The sequence below is a fragment of the Brachionichthys hirsutus genome, chromosome 6 (genome assembly GCF_040956055.1).
Source record: "Brachionichthys hirsutus isolate HB-005 chromosome 6, CSIRO-AGI_Bhir_v1, whole genome shotgun sequence".
Lineage (NCBI taxonomy): Eukaryota > Metazoa > Chordata > Actinopteri > Lophiiformes > Brachionichthyidae > Brachionichthys > Brachionichthys hirsutus.
In genome coordinates this window covers 11,276,348-11,300,682 of record NC_090902.1, presented here as the reverse complement: position 1 = coordinate 11,300,682, position 24,335 = coordinate 11,276,348, and the positions used below count along the sequence as shown (strand labels likewise).

The window sequence follows — 24,335 nt, the reverse complement described above, 5'->3', positions numbered from 1 at the left end:
ATGTGCATGCACATCCTGTGCACGTTTGCCCCGCTTGACGTCATGACAAGCGCAATTTCTTCCAGACGCGTTTCAGGAGGTGATTACAGACCAACGCAAACTACGCAGGATTGACTTGACGGCTTATTGAGCCGTTTTTGGGTTGATTAGGATCCAAAATCACCATAACAGTGTAGAAACATGGGGAAAGTGAGTGATATTTCATAATATGGGATCTTTAAGCTGCTATTGAAGATAGTCTGAAAAAAGATTAGTGAGCGTCTCTGACTGAAGAGAAATTATTGAAATTGCGTTCATTGTTAGGGGAAAAAAGACGGGAAGATTTTGGAAACAGTTCATTGGTTAAAAGCAAAAGTTAAAAAGGCAATGGTTTAGATTGTTAGCTGCAGCAAACAGCAAAACATGCAAGTTTGAGGGTGCACAATTAATTTATCACATGAATAAGGCAGATGTGTCACAATATGTTTTTCTTTTCACAAATATGCCCAGGACTAGACTCTTTGCAGGACTAGACAGCACCACTTTCTCTTTTGAACCCCAGTTGGAGTTTTTCTATACATTTTGGTGGGTTTGTTTTCACACTAATATCAGATGAAAGCTGATATCCCCCCCCCCCCTTTTCTTTTGGCTGGAGGCAAATTCGAAGCATGTTAATGCTTAAAATGTCTAGACCATGGAAATGTCATTAATCTGAGAGGGGAGAACAGTCTGGCAGTGAAGCACATCTGACAAGCACAGAATGCACAATCGTGCACATGCAGCGAAGCCACAAGCTGCGGTCAAGTTTGCATCTTATGTGTGGACTAAATGAAAAGCAATATGCAAAAAGCTAAAGAAAAACAGATGGAACCAGCCAAAGCAGCATGCATACGTCCTCCCAAGCATCATGTGCCTCGAAGAAAAGAGAAACGTGCTTTTAAAATCTGAATTTGTAGACAGCTTAATATTCTCGGCCAGAGAGAGCAGAGCCGGAGCTGAGAAGAGGAACTGAGCTCAAACAGCGCTGACGAAAGAGGCCGAACTCAAATGAAACTTTCTCACTGCTAAAATAAAAAATAGAAAAAATAAATCCTTGAGGCAAATTCTGTTAATGAGATCTAAGGAAAGTCAAGTCAAATCAAATGTACCATTTGATTGTTCCAAAATCTGAATGTGATATAAAATGTGCAATTATTTAGAGAAATGAAGAGGCTTCTTTAAACTGTTTAAAATTAGAACAGCGTTTCTAGAAATGTTCAACATTTTTGTCTATGTGAACGGGGGACATTTCCCTGAGAAACGCTGAACGCTTCTGAAAGAGACAGGAAGCAACACTCCAGAAAAAAGTTCATATACTAGTAAGGGATGAAGAAAGTAAAAATACTGAGCAACCTTTTTGTTTTTGTTCCTGAGATCGAGCACAGAGCGAGTAGCATGAAGAGAAAAGTTAACCTTCCTCCTCCCAAAGACAGTAATAAATCTGCCCAGTCAGCACAAACACCAGTCACAGCTGGACTTTAACCCTCGCGTGGTGACAAAACCAGCCAGAACAGAAGCGGTTTTGGTTTCCTGTCATCGTAAACTGTCAAAGTCAACATGTGCAGATTCAATTTGAGCGATGCACAGCGCCAGACTCGATGCCAGCGACCGATTCATCCACACCCACACCCCCACACCCCCCCGTGATGACACTTCAGTGTCCAGGCACAGAAAAGCCCATTCCTATGCATCTATATATATATATATATACTTATATATGTGTGTGTGTATCTTTACAACACGATCAGAGCCAATCAGCATGGCGGAAAAGTGGTTTGCATTTGGAGCACATGACTGTTTAGCACACATGCACTAACAAACAGACACACAGATGACAGTCACAAGGTGTTTCCAGCAGCTTCAGTCCTGATCATGTGAGGGGGGCGGCTGCTCGCTGACAGGCTGACATTTCAGAGGCAGGCATCCGATCGGCAGGGCTCACAGTGTCTGTACTTGTATGTTTTTGTATCTCAGTCATTACTGTTACATGTTGCACGACTTCACCGAGAACAATTCCTAGTCTGTGAACCCTCATTGACAATAGCAACAAACACCTTCTGATTCTTGACAGGTGGGGGGGGGGGGGGGGGGCAGTAAATAGAAAACCTAAACATCGCCAACACTTTTTTTTACACATGTTTAAAATAAAACAGCTTTGTACATCCGCAGCATAAAATGCATTACTTTCAGGCAAACAATTTTCATTCATTATTTTACAGGAAATCATTTGCGGAACTGTTATTTTTTTTTTATTACCCACCATAGTTTTCCAAAAATACTTTGGAACTACTTCCCTTTTCTGTGTCTGTTTTTAGTTGACTATTTATACCTAAAGACAATTATTTGGTCTCTAAATTTTCTGCAGGTGGCCCGGCCTGGCAGTGGCAAGCGCTGTTGCCTCACAGCAAGGAGGTTGCAAGTTTGAAACTGACTTGTGGCCTTTCTGTGAGGCGTTTGCATGTTCTCCCCGTGTCTGCGTGGGTTCTCTCCGGGTTCTCCGGCTTCCTCCCACCAAGCAAAAACATGCAGCTTAGGTGGATTGGTGACATTAAATTGCTCGTAGGTGTGAGTGTGTGTGTGGCTGATTGTCTGTCTCTCTGTTGCCCTGCGATGAACTGGCGGCTTGTCCGGGGTGTCCCCCGCCTCTCGCCCGTTGACTGCTGAGATAGGCTCCAGCTTGGCCCGCAACCCGATAAAGCGGTTGGATAATTAATGTTCTGCACTGAAGAAGAAAGAAGGAAGAAGCAGGTAGACAGCTAACAGGTGGCTATGTCCTCCTGAGAGCCAGCCCGTTAGCAGTGGACAATCTGTAGAGGACATGTGTTCATTGCAGAGGACGCATGTCAACAGTCTGGATCTCAGGAGGATATAATATTCAGAGTGTGTTATTATTTGTAATTATAACAGTACTACATAAACTTCCCAAACAACCATCACCAGACCATTGCGGGTCACGGGAGTTGCTGGAGTCTATCCCGGCTTGCGATTCGGGGGGGGGGGGGGGGGGGGGCGACAGATGGGGTACACCCCGAATGCATCACCAGCGCATCCCGGGGTTACACAGAGACAAACATCCATTCACGCACACAAGTATACGCCATAAAGAATGTAGAGTGATCAATTCACCTAAATTTCATTTTTTTTGGAGGCTAGAGGAAACCGGAGAACCCGGAGAGAACCCGGAGAGAACCCACGCGGTCATGGGGAGGACATAGACACGCTGCACAGATAGGATCTCAGTCTGATTCTAGGTGAAGGTTTCTAGAGGAGCTCTCTGGAGGCCGACTACCAATTTATGTTCTTATAGAACCGAAGCTCGCATTTGGGATGCTGGAACGATAGATCGAGAGAATCTTAACCGCTGACTCGTGATCAAACCTGCCAGTGGCATTCATTTTCAACTGACTGTCCAAATTGATAGATCTTTAAGCATAAGACCAACCAATAACATATATTGATCCCCGTCCTCCTGAAAGCCCCCACCCCCCCTCTTCCTGAGGATTCCTCTCATATTTTAGCATTTTAAGGGGAGAATATTCCTCAACGCCTCCAAATCGAGGATGCAGAAGTCATCACATGGTGGTGGTGGTGGGGGTGCCCCCCCCCCCAGTCTCCTCATTGCATCTCTGTGTCATCAGTAGCAGGCCACTGGCATAGCTGTGGCTTCATCTTCTGGGGGGGGGGGGGGCAGAATATCGCAGAAGAGGGATGGATGCGAGGTGCAGCCACACCGTGCTATAAGAATCCGCGCAGAGAACCGTGCGGGTCCATCTTGCATCAATGTGCCCCCCCCCCCCCCCCCCCTCGTCCCACCCCACCGCACCCATCACTGAGGGAGCAGCGATCCCGATGGAAGCTAACGGGGATCCCGCCCGTGTGTCATCCAGGGGGGGGGGGGGGGGGTATCCATCAGGAGCCGTTCGTACACTGAAGACGTGCACTGAGGGAAAGGAAGACAGCCCCCCCCCCACAGCCACCATCTCTGACCCGGCGCTCATCACCCCCCCCCCGCCCCGTTTCATCCGACGCGCCGCGGCTCCATCCGCCGCTACTTCGACCACTTACGTGCAAATTGCATGTCTGTCGGGCGATAACCGGGGGCGGGCGGACGGTGTCGCGGTCTGCGGCGGCGGTCCAGCGTTTGCGGGTCTCTCGGCTTCCGTCTTCTGCGCCGATGGATGCTCGAGTTCCAGCCCAGTATCAGCCCAGCGCTAATCCGCCCCACACAAAGAGCAGAAAATGGCTGCAAGTGCATTCTCTTAAAGGGACAGGCACCCTGAACCGGTGGTGATGATGAGGAGACCCCGGCATGATGAAGAGGCGCTTCAGAGCTGCTCCCATACGTGTGTGTGTGTGTGTCGTCCCGTTCAGCTTTCTCATCACGGCGTCTTGTTTTTAATACATTCAGGTGATTCAGATGATTTTTGATAGGCAGGAGGCGGAGCTAGAAGTGGAGATGAAGATGCTGAGGTTCTCATTGGGAGTGACCAGGTTGAATAGGATTAGACATGAGGCAATAAGAGGGACAGTGAAGGTTAGACGTTTTGGAGACCAGGCTTTGATGGTTTGGACATGTCCAGAGGAGAGACGGGGACTATATCGGTAGAAGGATGCTGAGGATGGAGCTGCCAGGGAACAGGGCTAGAGGTCGACCCAGGAGAAGATGCATGGACGGAGTGAGGGAGGACATGAGAGCGGCTGGTGTTGGGAAGGACGATGCAAAGGACAGGGTGAAGTGGAGAACGTTGCTTTACTAAGGTGACCCCTGACGGGACAAGCCGGAAGTAGAGTAGTACCGGTAGTAGAATTATCCTTTAGTAGTACAGTATAATGAATCATCACAGAGATATTCTTATTCGTGTATTTATGACATTTTTATATTTTCTATTATATTTTATTTCTATGTATGTAAACAAAAACTAGGATAGAGTGATTGCATCGGACAAAGTGAAGCGCTCATCCTCTCAGACCCCTGGTGGTGAAATGTGGTAGTGGCATCATCTCATCAATGAGGAGGACGTCTTGACTCGAGTTGTTTTCTGTCTGTCTGTCATCACAACTACACACACAAAAAAACACAAAGCATTTTAATAAAAGTTGGAGGGGGAAGCTGGCCATTTAAGCGGGATGAGAATTATTAACCCGGTTTTGTGAGTTACACTAAAACTCCCAGATGGATCGACTGAACACAGTCAATTTATTCCATGTGCCTTGGAATAAATCATCCAATCTTGGATATAAATTCCAAGGAAAGCCCACACTTAATAAAACGTGTAATTGTTGAATAACTATGAAAATAGTGATAGCACCAATTGGATTTCAGATTCAAAGAGTGCGTTTTCATGGTCATTTCGGCGCTGTGTATGAATCACTGTCCACAGATGGACTGACTCTGATGTGTCGTCAGCCCCGCTGCACTCTTCAATGTCCTTGCCCTGCCCATAATATTATGCAGAATTAATTTAAAGTGGTTCATGCCTGAAGCCGGAGGATGTTCCTGTCTGAGACAGCGCTTCTCATCATTTCAAATGTGTAGAAGACATTTTAAAGGACGTTAATGATTAAACATGTGTGCACTGCGAGCCCAGGGCTAACCACATATTCTCTTCTCAGCATAAACTAGAAAAGCACTTTGAGAGCGCAGGCCTCCGCCGAGCACCACCGGTCTCCCTACATTGTGATTTACAGCAATAATAATGGCCCTAAATGTATTTTATCCATATTTTTAGATTCCTTAACCATGAAAAAAAAAATTAGCAATTGGATTCACATTGATATAATTATTAGTCTAGAAGATATTCACAAAAAGCACTTTCAGTAATTCAGTAATTCTTCTGGGTCTAGATCCATAGCTTTTGAAGTTACAACAAGTACGTTTGCCCACTGCTAATTCCACAGCGTCCTGGTAAAGGCCAGCAAACGCAAAACCTGAACCAGACATTATTGAAAGTGTCCAAAAACTAAATTGATCTGTTGTGAACAATTACCCCGGTTTCAACTGGATCTGTTTCCTCAGGTATTAAAGATAGAACTCGGGGATAGGGGACGACACATAGAATGGGAGAGCCTTAAAATAGTGAGGAGACAGAGAAGATATTCTGGCAGAGAACTGTCCAGAAAGGCAAGAGCTGATCAGGTGAGATGTGCAACAGGTGCATCTCGTTCAGTTCAACAAAACCTCCGCAGGTGTGGAGGGGCAGAAATCAACCGGCAGCAAGAGTCACCATAGCAACCCTCGCTCATGGGGTTTAATGTAAAAAAAAAATGTTTTATTCCTGACCTCATTCTGGTTCAGATCCAGAAGACATTTTGCATGACAGTGCATATCAGACCCCTTTTTGACTGTTATTTTTGGTGAGTGAATTGAATGCATATTTTACAAGATAATAAGAAAATAGGGAATTTCGGATCGCGACAGTATACGCATTCCGGATCCGATCCAGATGAAATTTGGGGGTGAGATAGAGATTCCCACCCTAAATTACTGTGTCAAATTCCATAAGCATTCCAAACAAATTTTGAAGCTCCAATGAGAGATCCGGAATCTAGGATCAGTCAGAACCAGGACTGACTGACTGCTTATGACTGACTTGATGACAACCAAACATCCAGTGTTAATACAAGTGCCTGTAATTCATGCCACACTTGTATTAAGATCCAGGCTGACAATCTCCTTTTGCCAGTAACATAACTGCCTCGCCTGTCACAGATCTCTTTTACAGGGGGGGGGGGGGGTCCTGGCCGAGAATAGCAGTCACATTAAGTTTCACATAACATCGCAAATCGAAATACAGTAACAAAATCACAGAAATCATGAATATGTCTTCTGGATTCAATGAATTTCATCAAAGACTTGTTTAGGGCCACCAAACATAGAAGACTAAAATCAGCCTGCAGATTTATTCTTAGAAGCAGGTGTGGAAAAATCCATCTTTACTTCTTTGGAACTTAAAAAAGTTCAGAGAAAGGAGATTGTGATTTCCGGATTTATGGGTTGAAAGGTAAAATAAACAAGACGGCAATTTACTGATAGATAGATGCCTGATAGGTAAAAAAAACAAAAACAAATCATACTGGTGACAGAGGCAGCGTGCACATAAAGGGGTAAAATTCACATAATGAAGTTTGTAATGAACCTCAGAGCCACGTTACTTGCTATCCAGCACGGCGGACAACACATCAGCATAAACACACAGACTATGCAGAGTAAGCCAATCTCTTGCATAAACCTGCAGCCCTGGCTAAATGGACTGTGAGCCTGATTAAAGGGAAACAGATAAAGTACATCATGAGCAGGGTTGGATTTTGTAACTGCATATCGCTCTCTTCGTCGTTGTTATCTGCCCCACCTCCTGTGCTGGTTCGGCGATGGCAGCCAGCTCATGCAGGAGGACAGCAAAAGACGGACGCTGCTCTGGTTTCTGAGAATTAGGACATTAAAAGACAAAAACAATATCACCAAGGTTTTTTTTTTTGCTCTGTCGAAGTGGTTTCTTCTTCTGTGTTTCAACACTTTGATGAGGAATATGATAATCGTCCACACCCACCTCCTTCCAGCACCACTCCATGAGCAGGTAGACCTCGTCTGGGACCAAGCGTGGCTTCAGGAGTCTCATGCCTGCATTCAGCGCCTCCATCACTTCAAGATTAGTTTTGTTCTCATATGGAAGACGGCCCTTGTTGTACACCTCCCACATAAGCACACCTGAGCCAGGATGAACAGCTGTTAGAGCGATCGGTTGACAATTCAAGATCACCTTGTCTCTGGTTTCTTCATAAAAACATGGATTTCTTCCACTTTGCCATTTTAGCTACACATGGACTAGAATTGACATCGAGAAATTAAAATGGAAATATCACTCCTCAGACATAAAGACCATTTCTATTGCAAATGTTATGCATCCTGTTTGATTTAACGTTTATTCTTATATTCTGTTAAATACAAGGAGGTTAATTATTGTCCAACACCCAAACCGCAGCAAAACGGGGACTTGTTTCTGTAATTCCACTCTTTGCTATCGCACCATGAAAATAGATACCGATAGTTTACGGTCATAAATCCATAAACTATTGTAATTTCTTTTAATCCCGTGACCCTCAGCCTCTTTGAACATTTGTTCCAAATGATTCTCATCTTATCTTTTTCAACACCGGATTGAGCTCGCGTCACCTTTCCTTTGAAAGCTGCTCATATAATCACAAAATAAATGTCTGTCTTTAAGTCAGACAATCGAAGGATGTGACATCACACACACACACACACACACGCACACAAATCATCAAAATAACAAGGCAAACAACGCAGACACAAGAACACACCAAATGACCAGACGTCTGACTTGCTGCTGAACTTGGCGTATCTGATGACCTCTGGGGCCGACCACCTGACGGGGAACTTGGAGCCCATTGAGCTTGTGTACTGATCATCGAGGACAAGTCTGCAGTAAGGAGAGGACACACACACACACACAGCAGTTTAACTAGTGTAAAAACACTATGACAAAGACCACAGGATGCACAGACTGACAAGCGTTACCTGGTCATCCCAAAGTCACACACCTTCACCTCGCTTTTGTGATTGACGAGACAGTTCCTGGCAGCCTGCAGAGTGCAAAGGTGCAGATTCAGTCATCGCACTGAGCACAGGAAATGAGAATGTCACGCAAAGTGTGCCATCTATCTGCTTACTAAATCTCTGTGGATGAAGTTGGAGCTCTCCAGGTAAGCCATCCCCTCGCTGACATCCACACACATTCCGAGCATCACGCCCGGCGATATGTGCTCTTTCCGAGCTTGCAGGTATGTAGACAGACTGCCGTTATGCATGAACTCAAACACCAGACACATGGGCGAGCACTGGGTGCACACGCCGTAGAGCTGAACCAGCTTGCTGTGAGACACTTTCCTGTCGCACAGATGAATGGATGAGCGCAGATATCGTGGGGTATTTATGAGACGCTGTATAACTTCCACTCACGTCATGACTCTCGCCTCCTCTCTAAAGTCATCCTCCGACATTTTCTTGTCTTTCATCGTCTTCACCGCCACTTTCTTGTCCCTCCATGTCCCTTCCTGCACGAGACCAAACTGGCCGCTGCCTAATTCCTTACCCAGGGTCAGCTCGTTGGGGTCAATTTCCCACTGATCTGTGAACGTGGCGAATGTGGCGAAAGATGAAACAACCACAGAGTTCACAATGGGGGGGGGGCAACAGATAGAAGCCTGTATGTATGTAAGTTCTACGTGATAGTAAAAACCTGTATGAAAAGTACGAGGTCAGCAAAAAACAAGCTTGTTGTGACTGTTTGTATCTCAGGTGCAAAAATGTGTCTCATTTGATTTGTAATACTTTCCTGTAAAGCGATCGTCGATGTGCTGGTGGCTGCCTCCCTCCTGAGACACGGGCCGTCTCAAACGTGTGATCAGGCCTGTCACAGAGACGTTCACGAATTCTCGTCACACTGCGTGTTTCTGAAAACTGCTTTCGACGCCAGATAGTTTTTCACGTCAGCGAGGTGGCATGCGGAGAGACCGCACTCTTACCGGCAGCGTTGTGTTGATGGTAGTGGATAAGCTGAGGAATGGTGCTGAACAGGTGTTTCTCTGCCAGGTAAAATGCAGCCTCTCCTGTTTCAGCCTGTTTGATGTGGTAATGCTTCACTTTGGGCTCCTGCTCCCCATTGGACCTGAGAGAGGGGTGGGGGTCCCATCAACGTTGTTGTATTTACACATCAGATGTTTTTTTTTTTTTATCATTCCGCCAGTTTGAAATTATTTCAAAACACATAAAGTTAATAAGTGTGAAAATGTGAAAGGAAAATAAAGCATTACCCCAGTGCCTTTGTGAAGACTGACGTTGTGTAAGTTCCTGCCTGACTTGAGTGACGCACCATGAAACCCCCTTCTCTTCCCTGTGAGCAGAAACAACTACAGCATAAACTAGGAATGTTGGAAGATTATTAGTGACTTCGTCTGTAACTGCAGGCGGCAATGACATCATTTTAAGCAATAGCTTCACACACACTTCACAGCAGGAAATTTAACTCGAGAGGAAACACTGTGGTTATGAGTTTTTTACCTCCTAAGTTCGTTTCAGATTGTCGGGGAGCAGGTGCAGTAGCAGTAATTCTGCAAAGTGCACCGCATCATGCGGGGGCAACATCCTGACAATTGTCATCAGATAGATCTTTTTTTTTTTTTTTTTGTTCTGTTAAAATACAGCAAAAACAAAAAAGCAAAAAGAAATCTTAATTTTAATCGCTTCATTTTAAAACCGTTACCTCTGTCTTTAGCAAATCCTCTGCTTCCGCTCTGGTTATATCTTTGTTGAACCATCTATGAGAAGGACACATGAATGTCAATATGCTAATAGTTCAAATATCTGTATTTAGAAATAATAACAACAGAGGACGAAACCAAACTCACGCAAATCTTTGATAGTCGTCACCAGATTTTTTTGCCACGTATGTACTGGGTACAAATCCCGTTTCCCTGATGAGGTGGGAGGAAAAATGTTCATTTGTCACAGATTCATAACCATCCTTGATCATGTTCAGGAAAAATGGCTACTTAGACTGGGATAAACATTTTATGTGACTTACCCACTGCTGTTTGTTACTATCCACCAATCAGTGTTGGAGCTGTCTATCAGAACACACTCCTTGTCTATCTCAAGGGGCAATTCATTGTCTCCGAGTGGTGCGTAGTTTTGAAGAGGGATGAGGGTCATCGCTCCATCATTGTGTTCTATTGTCTGAGAAATTACAAAATATTTAAAGGTAATAAAATATATTTTCTGACATTTTATGTTGTTATAAAACAGGAAATTGTTTTAGAAATATTGTTATGTTTTATGGATTCAAATAAAAAATACTATTTCTGACAAATTGACACATTTGTATTAATTATATGCTGATATTGAGCAAGCAGTGACCTTTTATCACTTTGACATGTCTTTTGAAACACACACACACACAAATCAAACATCAAATTGTCAGCATGGAGGTCTAACAACTGTAAGATTTACGCAATTAAGATATCATCTAAACTGCAAAGGATCATCTGTGTCGAGAGCACAGATGCAAAATCATAGAGAAAGGTGTGGAAACATTAAATATTAAAACAGGTAGTTTTTTTCCAGTCTGTGGAATCCAAAAAGTATTAACACATCAGTAATATTTCATTAAAACATGATATTTATCCTTTAGAGAGTGGTACCTTGCATTGAGGGAGTTTTGGAAGTGACTTTTCAGACGCTGTAGAGAAATTTAGAGGGAAAAAAAAACAATTAGGGAAGAAACCAACGTTTTTATACAGAGTTTTATTTGCAAGTTATATAACACCACTAAATTAAGATCAAGATCCCCAACAAGTGCCAACATTGTGTTTGAAATGTCGTAGCACTATAATATTTGTTCTGTGAAATAAAGAGTACGAACCAAAGCCTGTTGGGTCGTAGACATGACATCCTGTAGCCAGTTTTTCTGTTTTTTTGCAACACTTCCATTTCCCATCCATCCAGAAGTTTGGGTGGTATTTTGCAACCAAATCATTGTGCTTTGTCTCTATATGACATGTAATAAAATAGTTTACAGTTTAGAAAATGACGTTCAGGGATTTCAGTGACTCTACCTTAATATCCAGTAAAAGGAATCACAAATATAGCTGTTGTCCTGCTCCTAATGTCTGAAGCCTGATGTTTTTTTTTATAATTGCTCACCCTCTTTCAGAGCTCTGACCCATCTCTGACGGCAATCATTGCTTGGAGCAAAAATGTACAGGTAATAGTTGTCATAATAAACCTGTCGAGACAAGTGTAAGACAACATGTTGTATAAGTAGTGACATTACATTTAATTATTGGATGTTTTAAGAGCGTGTTCTTTGATAGCTTGTGAATCTCACCTGGAAAGGAAACTTAAAGCAGCATGGTATGGGAACATCACTACACACAATCTCCACACATTTGATTCTGACCAGCTCGATGCAACCTTTCACAATGGGGGGTTTCTGAAAGGACACACCTTCTTACACTTATTTACGCAGATAGGATTCAAACTACGATCAGGAAGCTACATTTAGTAGATTAACATTTAAACCCATCGTATTATTTTACCAACAGCCAACTTACCGGTGGATGGATTTCCGAATATTTCAGCTCATGGGTGTCCAATTCAAAAAACCTCTCCTTGTAGTTGGCTGGTGAAGTTATTTTCTTTTGTTGAGATTTTTTTATGAAGTTTTCTTTCAAAATCACCCTAGGGAGCATGATATGAGCAAGAATAACACTATAAGAGGCACTAGCACTGCACTCGCTGATATTGCAACCACAAGGAATAAGTTCTGTCTGTAAATACTCTCTCTCTCTCTCTCTCTCTCTCTCACTCTCTCTCTCTCTGAGGTTTCTTTTGTTCAGTCTCTCTCCCATTCTTAATTTAAACACAAGATTCCATTTGTGCTGGGATCATTTGTTCAGACTGAAGTGTGGAGTTAAAAAAAACAAAACGACGCATCACCACAAACACGATATTTCATCCACTGTGTTTCTGTGTTAAACACGTCAAAATCAAATCATTTAACAAAGTGTTTACCAATATTTCCTGGTTGTTCACTTCAGTTGTGACATGATTTTTTTCACAAAAATATTCAGCACGCCTCCAAATATTACGACCAATGAGCGTTTACTTCCTGCCCACGGGATAACCCAATCCGCATGACAGTAAATTATTGTTCAGCCAATAGAATTGGGAGAAAAAAGAGCCTTCCCCCTGTTTACCGGAAAGGGCCGGGTTCGTCGTGAAGTGTCGTCCATTGTTCGATTGATCCTCCATAATTTACTTCTTAAACTTCGTAAGACTGAAGTTTACCTTCAGCAGCCGAGGACTCAATTTATAGGTGCGTGACTCATCAGCATTTTTTCGTCTCTTCCTCCCGTATTGGGTTACTCAGTTCTTGACGACATGGAGCTAACGGGTTGGCAAAGGTTAGCAACAATGCTGCTAACCCAGCACCTAGCCGCGTCCGAGTGAGCTAGCTCCCTAGCTACGTTCGGCGCTGTGGCGTCGAGTTACATGGGAAGTTTTAAACGAAGTGTTTTCGCGGAGAAACATTTAGATGGCCCGCGAGAACATCTTGTGAGGGATCATCCTTCACGCAGCCGCTACGAGTAGCATCCCTTAGCTAACCACTCGAGGGATGCTTACCGGAACATTAGCACAAACAGTTAGCACGAAAGCAGCAAACATTAGCTGGATCTGAGTACATTAAAAGGTAAGTTAACTGTGGTGCGCGCCGGAAGAGACTTTAATCCACAACAAATGATAACTATCGTTTGTTGTCAGCCAAGCTAGCTGACATACGAGCGGATCCATACATCTTGTTGCGCACTGATTTTCTTTTTTGTAATTACTCGTCTTTACATTTTACTGTTCACGCTTTACTTTAAATCCGTATGTAACTTACACGACTTGCCTTCTATTGTATGTGTATGTTTGATATTAATTTTTGCAATGTACATAATTTTTTGTAGTGTTAAACTGCAAAAATACTGCATTTGTAGGATTCAATTCATGTTTGTCCTCAGTTTTTTAAGAAAAATAATAAAGATTTTTTTTCTCCCTACAAGGTTAGGGCCATGGGTGAACCACAGCAGGTTAGTGCCCTGCCTCCTCCGCCGATGCAGTACATCAAGGAGTACACGGATGAAAATGTCCGGAAGGGTCTGGCTCCCAAGCCGCCTCCACCCATCAGAGATAGCTACATGATGTTTGGCAACCAATTCCAGTGTGACGACCTCATCATCCGTCCTCTGGAGAGCCAAGGCATCGAGAGGCTCCACCCGATGCAATTTGATCACAAACGGGAGCTTAAGAAGCTTAATATGTCAATTCTTGTGAATTTCCTGGACCTGCTTGATATCCTTATCAAGAGCCCTGGCAGTTCAAAACGTGAAGAGAAGCTGGAGGATTTAAAGCTTCTTTTTGTTCATTTGCATCATCTGATAAATGAGTATAGACCACACCAAGCCAGGGAGACACTGAGAGTGATGATGGAGGTGCAGAAGAGACAGAGGCTCGAGACTGCTGAAAGGTTCCAGAAACATCTCGAGAGGGTGGTGGAGATGATCCAGGGCTGTCTCGCTTCCTTGCCCGATGACTTGCCACAGACGGAGGGTCAGGACTGTGACGGGACGAGGAGTTTGCCAGCCGGAGCGAGTGGTGGGTGCGCCTCTGGGCAAGCCCCCAGGCCGATAGATCTAGAGGGGGCAAGTGCCAGCTGTATGGCAGCAGGTCAGCAGGACAGGAATGTGTCTATTTCAAAAAGGGACAAAATATTGGACAAGGATGCTGCCATGTGTAGTATTATTGATGACATTGCTTAAGTTATCTGTTGTAGTTGTGTTCATTGTACATTTAAACTGTACTTGTTTTTGTATGCTGTACTTATAGAAAGCATAAAGATGATTATTGTGCTTGTGATTGTTTGGAGTTGAGTGGAGCTTTATTTAAAAGTTAGATGCTCACAGTTCTGTAGAGATGTCGAGAATGTGAAATTACACAGGTCACTGAGCTGCCAACTTTCAGTTTTTGTAAAATACAATAAAGGTCTTTTTGCGTTAGGAGTGTGATTCTTTCATGATAGCGCGTCAGTTCAAACAACCATGTCAGGCGTTAAGTAACAAAATGGTGTGTGTTTGAATCTGTTGACCTTCACAGTATTCTGTTGCTGTCACTTGCATAAGTGTGTTTGGCAAATGTCCATGAGAATTGTCAGTCATTTTAACCCTGAAGCTCTTTCATCTCAGTTTTTGGTGAGAATACTCCATAATGTAGTTCGTGTTTTTCGTGTAATTTCAATAAAGCTTTATAAGTAAAACCTACTTCAGTGACTTTATAAAATAGTCCTATCAAAATGCTGTTTCAAATTTAGTGTCCTTTTAAATATATGTATTGTATATTTACAGGTAACAGTTTATTTTTTTGCTTTTTTGCAGTCTTGAATTCTACCAGAACCCCTAACTTTAAGGTGTGTAATTTCAGAAACAGTGTAATGGTGTGTTCATAATGTCCTACATTGTTTACTATATTTTTTGTAATACAGTATACTTAATGAATGAATTAGAATGAGCACGTCACTCTCCCAGCTGCCATCATAATCCAATGCCGGGATTCCCTTCAGTATCATATTGTGACATAACCCCCCCCCCCCCCCCCTCCAAGGTTTATAAAACAAAAGCGAACTTGTCGCAGGAGCAACGTTATGAAACGCAATATCTTGGTTTCACAACAGGGTCAAAAGCGGGCGTCTTATCCAATCGGATTTCGTCTCTCGATGTCACGTGGTCTTTATTTACGTAACGTAATGGTGTTACATAGTAACCGGGCGCAGCTTTGTGACGGGAAAGACGTCGCGAAACGGATCGGGAATCGGACACGGACACTTTGAAGTGGACTAGAAACGTGTCGTGCTTTGTCTTTGATGTTCCTGGTGTTTGATTCAGCGGGGGCAGCGTCACATTGACGCAGAGTTTTTTTTTTTTTTGGGGGGGGGGAATCCTTTTAACCAAACAGGGAACGCGTTATGTGTCCCGAAACAAAGACGAAGTTCGGGTTAAAAATTGATGTCAGCAGCTGCATTTTATACAAGAGAGAAATTATCTAAATTATTCTAAGACGGAGGCGGGCCGCAGTGGAGCAGCTGGGAGTTCGTCTGGGTCGCTGTCAGAATGATATTTGAAGAGTCCGCGCAACGCCGTTACGCAGAGAAGCCTCTCCGTGCGCGCTTTCCCTGAGCCGTGAGACCGAACCGAACCGAGCCGAACCGAGCCGAACCGAGCCGCTATGGATCTGCTGGACTGCCCGCTCTGCCTCTTCCTGATGTGCGAGCCGGCGACCATGTCGTGCGGCCACACGTTCTGCCGGAGCTGCGTGGGGGGCTTCCTCCCGTCCAAATGCCCGTCATGCCGGGAGAGGCTGAGACAAAGGGAGGCGAAAGCCACGAAGAGTAACGTCTTGCTCGTCAGTGTCGTGGAAAAGTGCTGCCCCGAGGAGACGAAGACGAAGAGCCACGTCCTGGAGAAGCTCAGAGCCAAGGAGTTCACGGAAGCTTTACGCGCGGCCGACGAGGCGCTGGAGTCGGGTAAGGAGCGAGGCACCTTCGCTCAATGAGGATTTGTTTGTTTGTTTGTTTGTTTGTTTGTTTGTTCAGTGAGTGAATGATGTCATAACATCTGTTGGCAAAGAAAAACAAAGCGCGAAAATAGAACAGCGATACCTGCGATCACATTTACGCAGCGTTTGGAGGCGCACTTTAACGGGCTGGTGCCTAATGGTCATTTTGTCATTTGTGGACGTTTTATTTATTATTTATTTATTGATTGATTGATTTTTGCTCCTTTCACAAAAGTGGAAAGCATCATTTGTTCATAATGCTTTTTCTTCCAACTTCAATCAGCACTTTCATGATTGGCAAGGAGCAGCAAGAACAAAACCGTTCTTATATTAGCCTGCCCCCTTAAAAAAGAAGAAAAACATCACACCACACAATTGATTTGAGGAGCCTACGCCACCAACACTTTGATTTCAACAACAAAACAAGCCAAAAAACAAAATATAACAATTTAATTAAATATAAAATTAAATGACCCACATTTTTACAAGCTTTTACAAGCTCAAAACAATTGATCATTAACTTCCTGTTTCAGTTTCAAGTGCATATTGACATTTTTTATATGTTATTTTTTTTTACAATTTTTTTAAATTTATAAGTACATGTGAAACTGCCCAGAGCAACCACTTTAGGCTTTTGAGCCGTAATTGTATAGCAGCTGAATTGGAGCATTTATTTTACGCAACGCAGATGCACAGCCAAAATATCACAGCTTGTAATTGTTAACGTTAAACATTCTGGTTATTTAAGTTTACAACAGTGTGTAGAAACATTGGAGTACACTTGTATTGTTAATTGTGTGGAAATAGATGTACTTTTCTGACTCTTTCTGTTTTCCTATCTCAGTTCCAGATGACCCGAGTCTGACGGCGCTCAGAGTGGAAGCTAACTGCGGACTGATGCGTAGCTCTGAGGCTCTGGCAGACCTCAGCTACCTCTGCTGCCTTCGTCCGAACTGGCCTGAGGTGAGATGTTGAAAACAATTGTGTGTAAAGTGTAAAAACAAAACAAAAATCCCCATTATACTTAAATGTAGTACTTGTATTTGACTTTCTACCTCTTTGCTGACGTTAACACAACGTGTGGACTCCATGTTTGTTTTTGTTGCATGTCTTGACAGACGTTTACACCCCAAACTTTGCTGTTCAGTTTGACATTGCGATCCCGTAGCTCACTGCATGCTGATTTTGATATTGAAGTATGTCACTGATTAAGTTATGCCAACGGGTACTTGCGCCAGTGTTACCCAATCACGTTGTGCAACAGCAGGAAGGTTCATTCCAGATTTAGACACGCCAAGTTTTACATTTTCTGAATTTGTTATCATGAAATATCTGCATCTGACAATCAGTGCAAAAGTACGAAAAAGCATTCATTGGTATTTTCGCTGTGTGATGTGCATTAGACATGCGGAGGCAGTGATGTACGGACCCCCTCCCTTCTGTTGCAGGGCTTTTTTCGTAAAGGGAACATTCTTCTGGAAATGGGTCAGCAGACAGAAGCCCTCATCCAGTTCCACCATTGCTTAAATCTGCAAGCTGACTTTGTTCCTGCTAAGAACCAGATCAGAAAGGTTTGTCGTCTCACGTTGAGACAAATGCATGAAACGTCGACGCCACACTAAAGGTCGAGGCGAGCCTGTAAATCAAAACTAGCAGGGGAATTCTCCATAGTGTAGTTCTTAAGTTATATCAAGTAGTCCATCCACAGCATCCTTCTACCGATATAGTCCCCGTCTCTCCTCTGGACATGTCCAAACCATCGACGTCTGGTCTCTCTGACCTTGTCTCCCAAACGTCTAACCTTCACTGTCCCTCTTATTGTCTCATTTCTAATCCTGTCCAACCTGGTCACTCCCAAGGAGAACCTCAGCATCTTCATCTCCGCCACTTCTAGCTCCGCCTCCTGTCTTTTCCTCAGAGCCACTGTCTCTAAGCCGTCCATCATGGCTGGCCTCACCACTTGAAATTACAAATTGCCTCCCAAAATAAGTACATATATATATATTAGCAAAACACACACCCTTTGTATGAATACTGTCTACCGAAATGAGGAAGGAGACTAAATGTCCCAGGCTTGACTTGAATAGTTTGCATTGTTGTGAATATTTATAAATGATAGTTGAGTGTTTCCTTGTGACACTTCTCAGCATAGATTATAGTTTCCTGGTGTCCCTCCTGCTCTCATCCAGTTTAATCTGCGGGTCTCTGGTGTTTTCTACACATGACATACGTTCTGTACTGAGTGTTGTGTCTGAGGGATTGATATCAGGTGATTTGTTAGTCTAGTCTAGTCTTTCTCTTGTTTATGATCTTTGTGCTGCTCTGCTTCTCACTGGAGAGCTAGACGGGGAGGCGGGTGAGGCCTTGCCTCACACATGCTATCATGAAAAATAGATATTAAAAAAAATATATATAGAAAGAAACATATTTATCCTGTGCTTTGGACAAGAAAGTTCATTGTAATGTGCATTAATCTAGGCAAACTTATTTATTTTTTTTGTCTAATGATTAATTTGTTTTCAATTTCATTACCTCCGCCGAGGTTATGTAATCACCAGAGTTTATTTGTCTGTCTGTCCGGCTCTCGATGAAATTTTTGGGAAATGTTACCCAGAACAGAAGATTACATTTTGGTAACGGTCCAGAAGAGATTTTGGATTCTGGATCACTTTTTCATTTTTTTTAATATTGCAGTCAATGGAGCTTCAACATGTGTTCCTCAATATCTCGGTTGATTATTGACTGATGTTTATGGGTCATGTAGGGTGGGGGCCTCTACCTCACTGCCAAATTTCATCCGCATTTCAGATCCAGAATGGAGTCAGTAAAAAATATATAATTGTAACATTGAAAACCACATTTATGGATTCAAAAAATTGTTACAAATACACATCAACTCCGATTCACTTAAGCCTTTCATGGTTGGTGTATAAAGATACCAAGAACAATGTATAACCTTTGGGCGTTGATCCAGATCACCATGTGGACGGTGTGAGCACAATTAGAAGGGGAATGAGCTGCTCGGCGGAGGTCTGCGCTCTGAGTGCTTTTCTAGTTTTTTTTTTTAAAGTTATCTCTCTAGATTTTAGTTTCTAGCGGTGGTGGAAACAAGCTTTTATCATGAGGCCTTTATGAGTCTCATTTGTGTCGTGACCTGGATTTGATTGGCAGATCCTGGAGGCAGAGGGCATTGTTGTTCCGGATGAGGTTTCCTGCGTCTTGCAAGTGGCTTCGGACTACTTGACGCGGCTCAACCCGATCACCAGCCTCAGCGGCTCCCAGGGACTGCCTCAGCATCCGCATGAGGTCGAGGGAGAAGTGAAGGAGAGGAGAGAGACACACCAGGTCGCCTTTGTTTGCTGTCTTTAATTTGTAATGTCACCTTGAAGGCATCTTTCTGTGGTCGGTTTGAGTATTGTTCAGCCAGTGCGGTATTCTCAGAGTGTTTAGTTGTCTTTTGCATGCTTTATTGTTTGGGTTGTTAAAGGTGTATAAATGCAGATAGACGGTAAGTCCTAAGTGACAGAACTGTCTGCAGGGTTCAAAAATGAAGCAGGACTCAGGCACCGAGTGCGACCTCAGCCTCTGCCAAGCTGTTTCCTTCCTTCCTGTTGCTGAAGAGGATGAGGAGATGCTGATGAGGAAGAAAGGGAGGCATGTCAGGGGTACGTTTGCAAACATCCATTGTCACTAAACAGCTTTACGGTAACATCCAGCAGGTGGTTTGAAACTGCAATAATTCCAACTGTTCCTTCATAAGCTGAAGGCGACTGTGTCTGTCTCTTCTCCCTTTCTTTCAGATGAATGTAGCTGCAGCCGGGAGAAAGCCCTCGATGCTCTCACTGTGTCAGACTTTGAATGCCCTCTCTGCATCAGGTCGGCGTGCTAGAGTACTCGCAGTAATCGATACAGCATGGCTGGGAGGATTCCGTTCTCCCCTCCATTCTCATCCTTTCCTTTCTAATTGAAGCTTTCTTCAATGTCTTCCTGTCCTGAAGGTTGTTTTTTGAGCCAGTCACCACTCCATGTGGTCACACGTTCTGTAAAAACTGCATGGAGAGGAGTCTGGACCACAACCTCCGCTGTCCACTCTGCAAACAACCACTGCAGGAGGTAGAAGCGCCTCGAGGCCCTTTTACACGTCTAAAGGAGCAAAGTTACCAGATCCTGATTTTCATCAGTCCTCTGCTTTATTGTGTGACAGTCTGATTTTCCTTTCTCTAATGTTTCCTTTGTGAGAAATGTGTCCATCCAAGATAAATAATGCTGTCTAGTCAGATGAGTGTGTGCACAATAATAAAATAGTAATACTAAAATAATTAACTCATTGAGTGCCAGCCATTTTCAACTCCGCTATATGCTGATTGCCCCTGTTTTTGCGCATTTTCCCCGATTTTCCAAGCCACACAAAATATGATTTCTTATATGCACACAGTAAATGTACCAAATGAAAGATTAAAGTCTCTTCTTTCATCGGGAAAAAAAGTGTGTTCCTGCCATTTGCCGTTCTGGAGTTATTTGGCCGTTGAAGAGAGGCAGATTTTAGTCAGGATTGGTAGTCAATATTTTTAGACGTCAATGGCACTCAAAAGAGATCTTTATTTTACATCCACAAATTAATATGATTTAATCTAGTTTTTCTCTTAGTTACAGCGAGGTGAAAATGTTCATGTTTTCTTTTCTTTTCTTTTCCACCACAGAGCATTTAACACATTTTTAAATGTCTGATTGTTTTTGCAGCCTCCTAATTTTTTCACTTTTCTCTCCACAGTACTTTAAAAACAGGAAATACAACCCCACCGTTGTGCTGCAGCACATCATGACCCATCTCTTCCCCTCTCAGCTAGTCGAGAGGAGGCAGGTCCACGAAGCCGAGATGGCCGAACTGTCCAAGTAGGCGCCTAACCGGAAATTAAATGAATTACAGTATACCTTATTCTCACCTTTCATTTATTGAAATCATTCTTTCTCCACCTTCTTTGTCTTCCTTCACAGTCTCACTCAGGACATTCCTATATTCATTTGCACGGTAGCGTACCCCGGCGTGCCGTGCCCGCTGCACATCTTCGAGCCTCGATATCGCCTGATGATTCGTCGCTGCATGGAGACCGGCACTAAGAAGTTTGGAATGTGCATCTATGAGCATGGGAAAGGGTAAATGAATGACAATATTACTCTATTTTATAAAATAATTTCATCGGGTTTGAGAATAAAATGCTCATTTAAATAGTGTAAAAGTATAACCAGTTTTGAACTAGGTGATGTTTAGGGTTGATGTTCCTCTGGCTGTGAATCTCACAGCAGCCTCCTTGGAGTCTGATGGGATTGATGATGATGATGATGTTGATGCATCACAGAGGACACAGTTAAAAATGAGTCATGAGTGACCCCTGAGTGGGTGGGAAGTAGCAGCTAGTCACCAGTCTGCCATTAAATCTGTGTGTTTTCATCCCAGATGCTGGTTCTCAAATCCTCCATATATTTGTTATGTCATTGAATTTTTCTGTGTGATTGTTGCATATCAATGATATGCATTGATGTGTAAAAATAATACTTAAGATCATTAAGTATGTTTCTATAACCTTCCTCAGTGGCTATGAAGCGACTCGTAATTCTGCCTCGTGTGTCGTGTGCCTTAGGTTTGCCGACTATGGGTGCATTTTGGAGATCCTGGCTCTGGAGCTGCTGCCTGATGGCCGCTCCTTCGTAGACACAGTGGGCGGCAACCGATTCAAGGTGGTTAAAAGAGGTCAGAGAGACGGCTACCACACTGCTGACATAGAGTATCTGGAGGACGTCAAGGTCAGAGATCACAAACTATAAAAACACTAAATCAAGACACGCGGAAGATATTGCAGTTTAAACTCTCAACGCCCCGCCCCCCCCTCCTTTTTCTTGTTTCTTGTCTACATATCCTCTCTCTCTCTCTCTCTCTCCCCCTTTCTCCCAGGTTGAGGGGAGTGAGTTGGAGCTTTTGCAGGATCTCCACGACAGAGTGTATCAACAGACTCAGGACTGGTACCAGCGCCTTGGCAGCCGCGTCCGTGAGCAAATCAGCAAACAGTACGGCACCATGCCAGAAAAGGAGGAAAACATTCAGGTCTGGGCCCCGAGCAAGAAATGGTCATTAATTCTCCACAGCAGTGTTACAAAATAGAGACATTTGCTTTTGTCCTTCAACTTATTGTTGCTTTTGTAATTGCATTTCCACAGTCGTCAAACACGTTTTGAGACTAAACAGCATTTTCAGCACGCTTTAGCACACTCCAAATCATGAATACACTAGTCATGCAAATTCATTCACAATTTAATACGGTGAAAGGAAAACTCTGGTTGGGTTGGAGGGTGAAAGGGATGTGACGCAGAAACTAAAAACCTAGTGTGTTCAAAAGCTGTGTCGCAGTAATATCACACGGACACAAGACTAACTGTTAATCTTTTGCCCTTTAGGCCAAGTCCAACGGTCCAGCGTGGTGCTGGTGGCTGCAATCTGTCCTCCAGCTGGACCCTGCCTATCAAACCACTGTCCTGTCCCTGTCCTCACTCAAAGACCGCCTGGGACACCTCCGCCTCGTCCTGGAGTATTTCTCTCAGAGATAGACTCCAGGGCACACGAGCACTGTGGCCGCGAACGTCAGAGAGCGTAAAAAAAATGGCTTCACACCACAGATGCTGAATAACGAAAGGGGCTGCCTTAAACATCACAGCTGGAGGTTGATGGTGTAAAACCGTGAGGATATAACTAAGTACGACACGGCCATCCAGAGTTAGGCTTTGCTTTTTGAGTTTGCATCTTTCTTGTCATCCTTCCTACCCCCCCCCCCCCCCCCTCCTTCTGGGAACTCAAGGATTCAGATGATGGTTTACCAAAGATGCTTCTTATTTAGGTCCGTCTAAAATGGATATTATATGCGAAACTAAATTACTTCATCATTCTAATTATTGCTAAATAGCCGTGCTGAAATTAATTAAAAACAAGCTGCTGCTTTTCTACGGGCTCTGAATGCAGTTTGTTTTCCTCTAGGACTTGATAAAGGGAAACACGCTGGCCAAACGCCAGCTCTGCATTATAATTCTGTGACCCTGTGTGATTTTGTGTGTCCATGTCTCAGGACGCAGCACTGTATGCATGTGATGCAGCTGTAAATAAGGAATCAGTCCCATCAGCTGGGGTTCACACACACACAGTGCTACTCAAAGGAGAAGGACTTACAGGCCAACACCTCTTGCAGACGTCACCGCTTTAGTAGAATTGCTGATGAGGGCCACATCCGACTGGCCTCTGCTGCATGTTTGCACCCGTCCGGCCCTTCTCCATCTGGCCTTGGTGCCTTTGTTTGCCCAGGTCAGCTCACCGGTCCTTGCACTGCCGCAGCGTATGGGCCGGATGATTTTTTTCCATTGATTTTCATTTATTCAGTGCTACAGTCCATGGAATGTTGAAGCTGCGACTTTACATAAACATACAACTGGGGGGGGGGGGTAAATTGTGTGACAAAAAAAACGTTAATATCTTATGTCCAGTTTTGCCTCCTTTGATGAATGTGCCATAGATATTTCTATGTTCTGTGTTCGAAACATTGAGCTACATAATCATTGTGTTTATCTGTGTGAGCGTTTAGATTTCAGCCTTCATGCTTTTTGTAAAGTGCCATCCCTTCATGAGCGACACGTCAGTGTAAATAGTGAGAATAAGCTGGACCAGACACTCCAGATACAGTTTGTACAATGCCAAGCCGCTCCCCTCCGAGTTCGGCAGTTAATGACTCGAATTGGTGCACATGCGATATGTACGATATGCCCCCCCCCCCTTAGAGGATGGGTAAAGTACTATCTGATAAACAGCCACTGATGTCTGATAAGGGAAGAAACCCTTTTATATGCACTGCTGTCACCATTTGAACATGTTTCATGTTCCATCCTCAGCTGTTCTTGTGAATTTTGTTTGGAAGCCATCTGGGATTGATTTGGATGGAAACGTCCCAGTTATGACGGCACTCTTTCTAAGCTAAGCTGCATTTGATTTCATTGAAAGATAACACGCGACACAACCGATCAGTTTCTTGCTAACAGAGATTATCATTCAGAATAAAAAGGGATTGAGATTCTCATATCTTTTTATTTTATTTTCGCCTGTTATGCCTCATAA

At 43.6% G+C, this 24,335-nt stretch overlaps 3 protein-coding genes across 4 annotated transcripts; 2 read left to right on the top strand and 1 right to left on the bottom strand.

Moving 5' to 3' along the window:
* Positions 1–4,881: 4,881 nt before the first annotated feature.
* itk (IL2 inducible T cell kinase) lies at positions 4,882–12,285 on the bottom strand. Its single transcript, XM_068740087.1, has 18 exons — positions 12,148–12,285; positions 11,922–12,026; positions 11,738–11,819; positions 11,457–11,582; positions 11,236–11,273; positions 10,620–10,771; positions 10,444–10,509; positions 10,299–10,353; positions 9,850–9,929; positions 9,562–9,704; positions 9,421–9,446; positions 8,996–9,240; positions 8,707–8,923; positions 8,555–8,619; positions 8,338–8,456; positions 7,566–7,723; positions 7,368–7,439; positions 4,882–5,077 (listed from the first exon to the last, which is right to left on the bottom strand). Exons 1-18 carry the CDS (start codon positions 12,283–12,285, stop codon positions 5,072–5,074), a joined length of 1,893 nt encoding a protein of 630 aa, XP_068596188.1. The 3' UTR covers positions 4,882–5,071.
* A 541-nt stretch (positions 12,286–12,826) lies between these two features.
* med7 (mediator complex subunit 7) lies at positions 12,827–14,848 on the top strand. 2 transcript variants are annotated; one of them, XM_068740492.1, is made up of 2 exons: positions 12,827–12,911; positions 13,642–14,848. In XM_068740492.1, the coding sequence occupies exon 2, from the start codon at positions 13,651–13,653 to the stop codon at positions 14,395–14,397; it is 747 nt and encodes a 248-aa protein (XP_068596593.1). In that variant the 5' UTR covers positions 12,827–12,911; positions 13,642–13,650; the 3' UTR covers positions 14,398–14,848. The 2 variants fall into 2 exon arrangements, with proteins under 2 accessions (XP_068596593.1, XP_068596592.1); XM_068740491.1 differs by having other exon boundaries at positions 12,828–13,286.
* Positions 14,849–15,856: 1,008 nt separating this feature from the next.
* Positions 15,857–23,567, top strand: lonrf4 (LON peptidase N-terminal domain and ring finger 4). Its single transcript, XM_068740410.1, has 12 exons — positions 15,857–16,154; positions 17,031–17,149; positions 17,635–17,757; positions 19,358–19,531; positions 19,725–19,851; positions 19,987–20,062; positions 20,185–20,299; positions 20,958–21,079; positions 21,182–21,340; positions 21,826–21,988; positions 22,137–22,286; positions 22,637–23,567. Exons 1-12 carry the CDS (start codon positions 15,857–15,859, stop codon positions 22,784–22,786), a joined length of 1,776 nt encoding a protein of 591 aa, XP_068596511.1. The 3' UTR covers positions 22,787–23,567.
* The last annotated feature ends 768 nt before the right edge of the window (positions 23,568–24,335 follow it).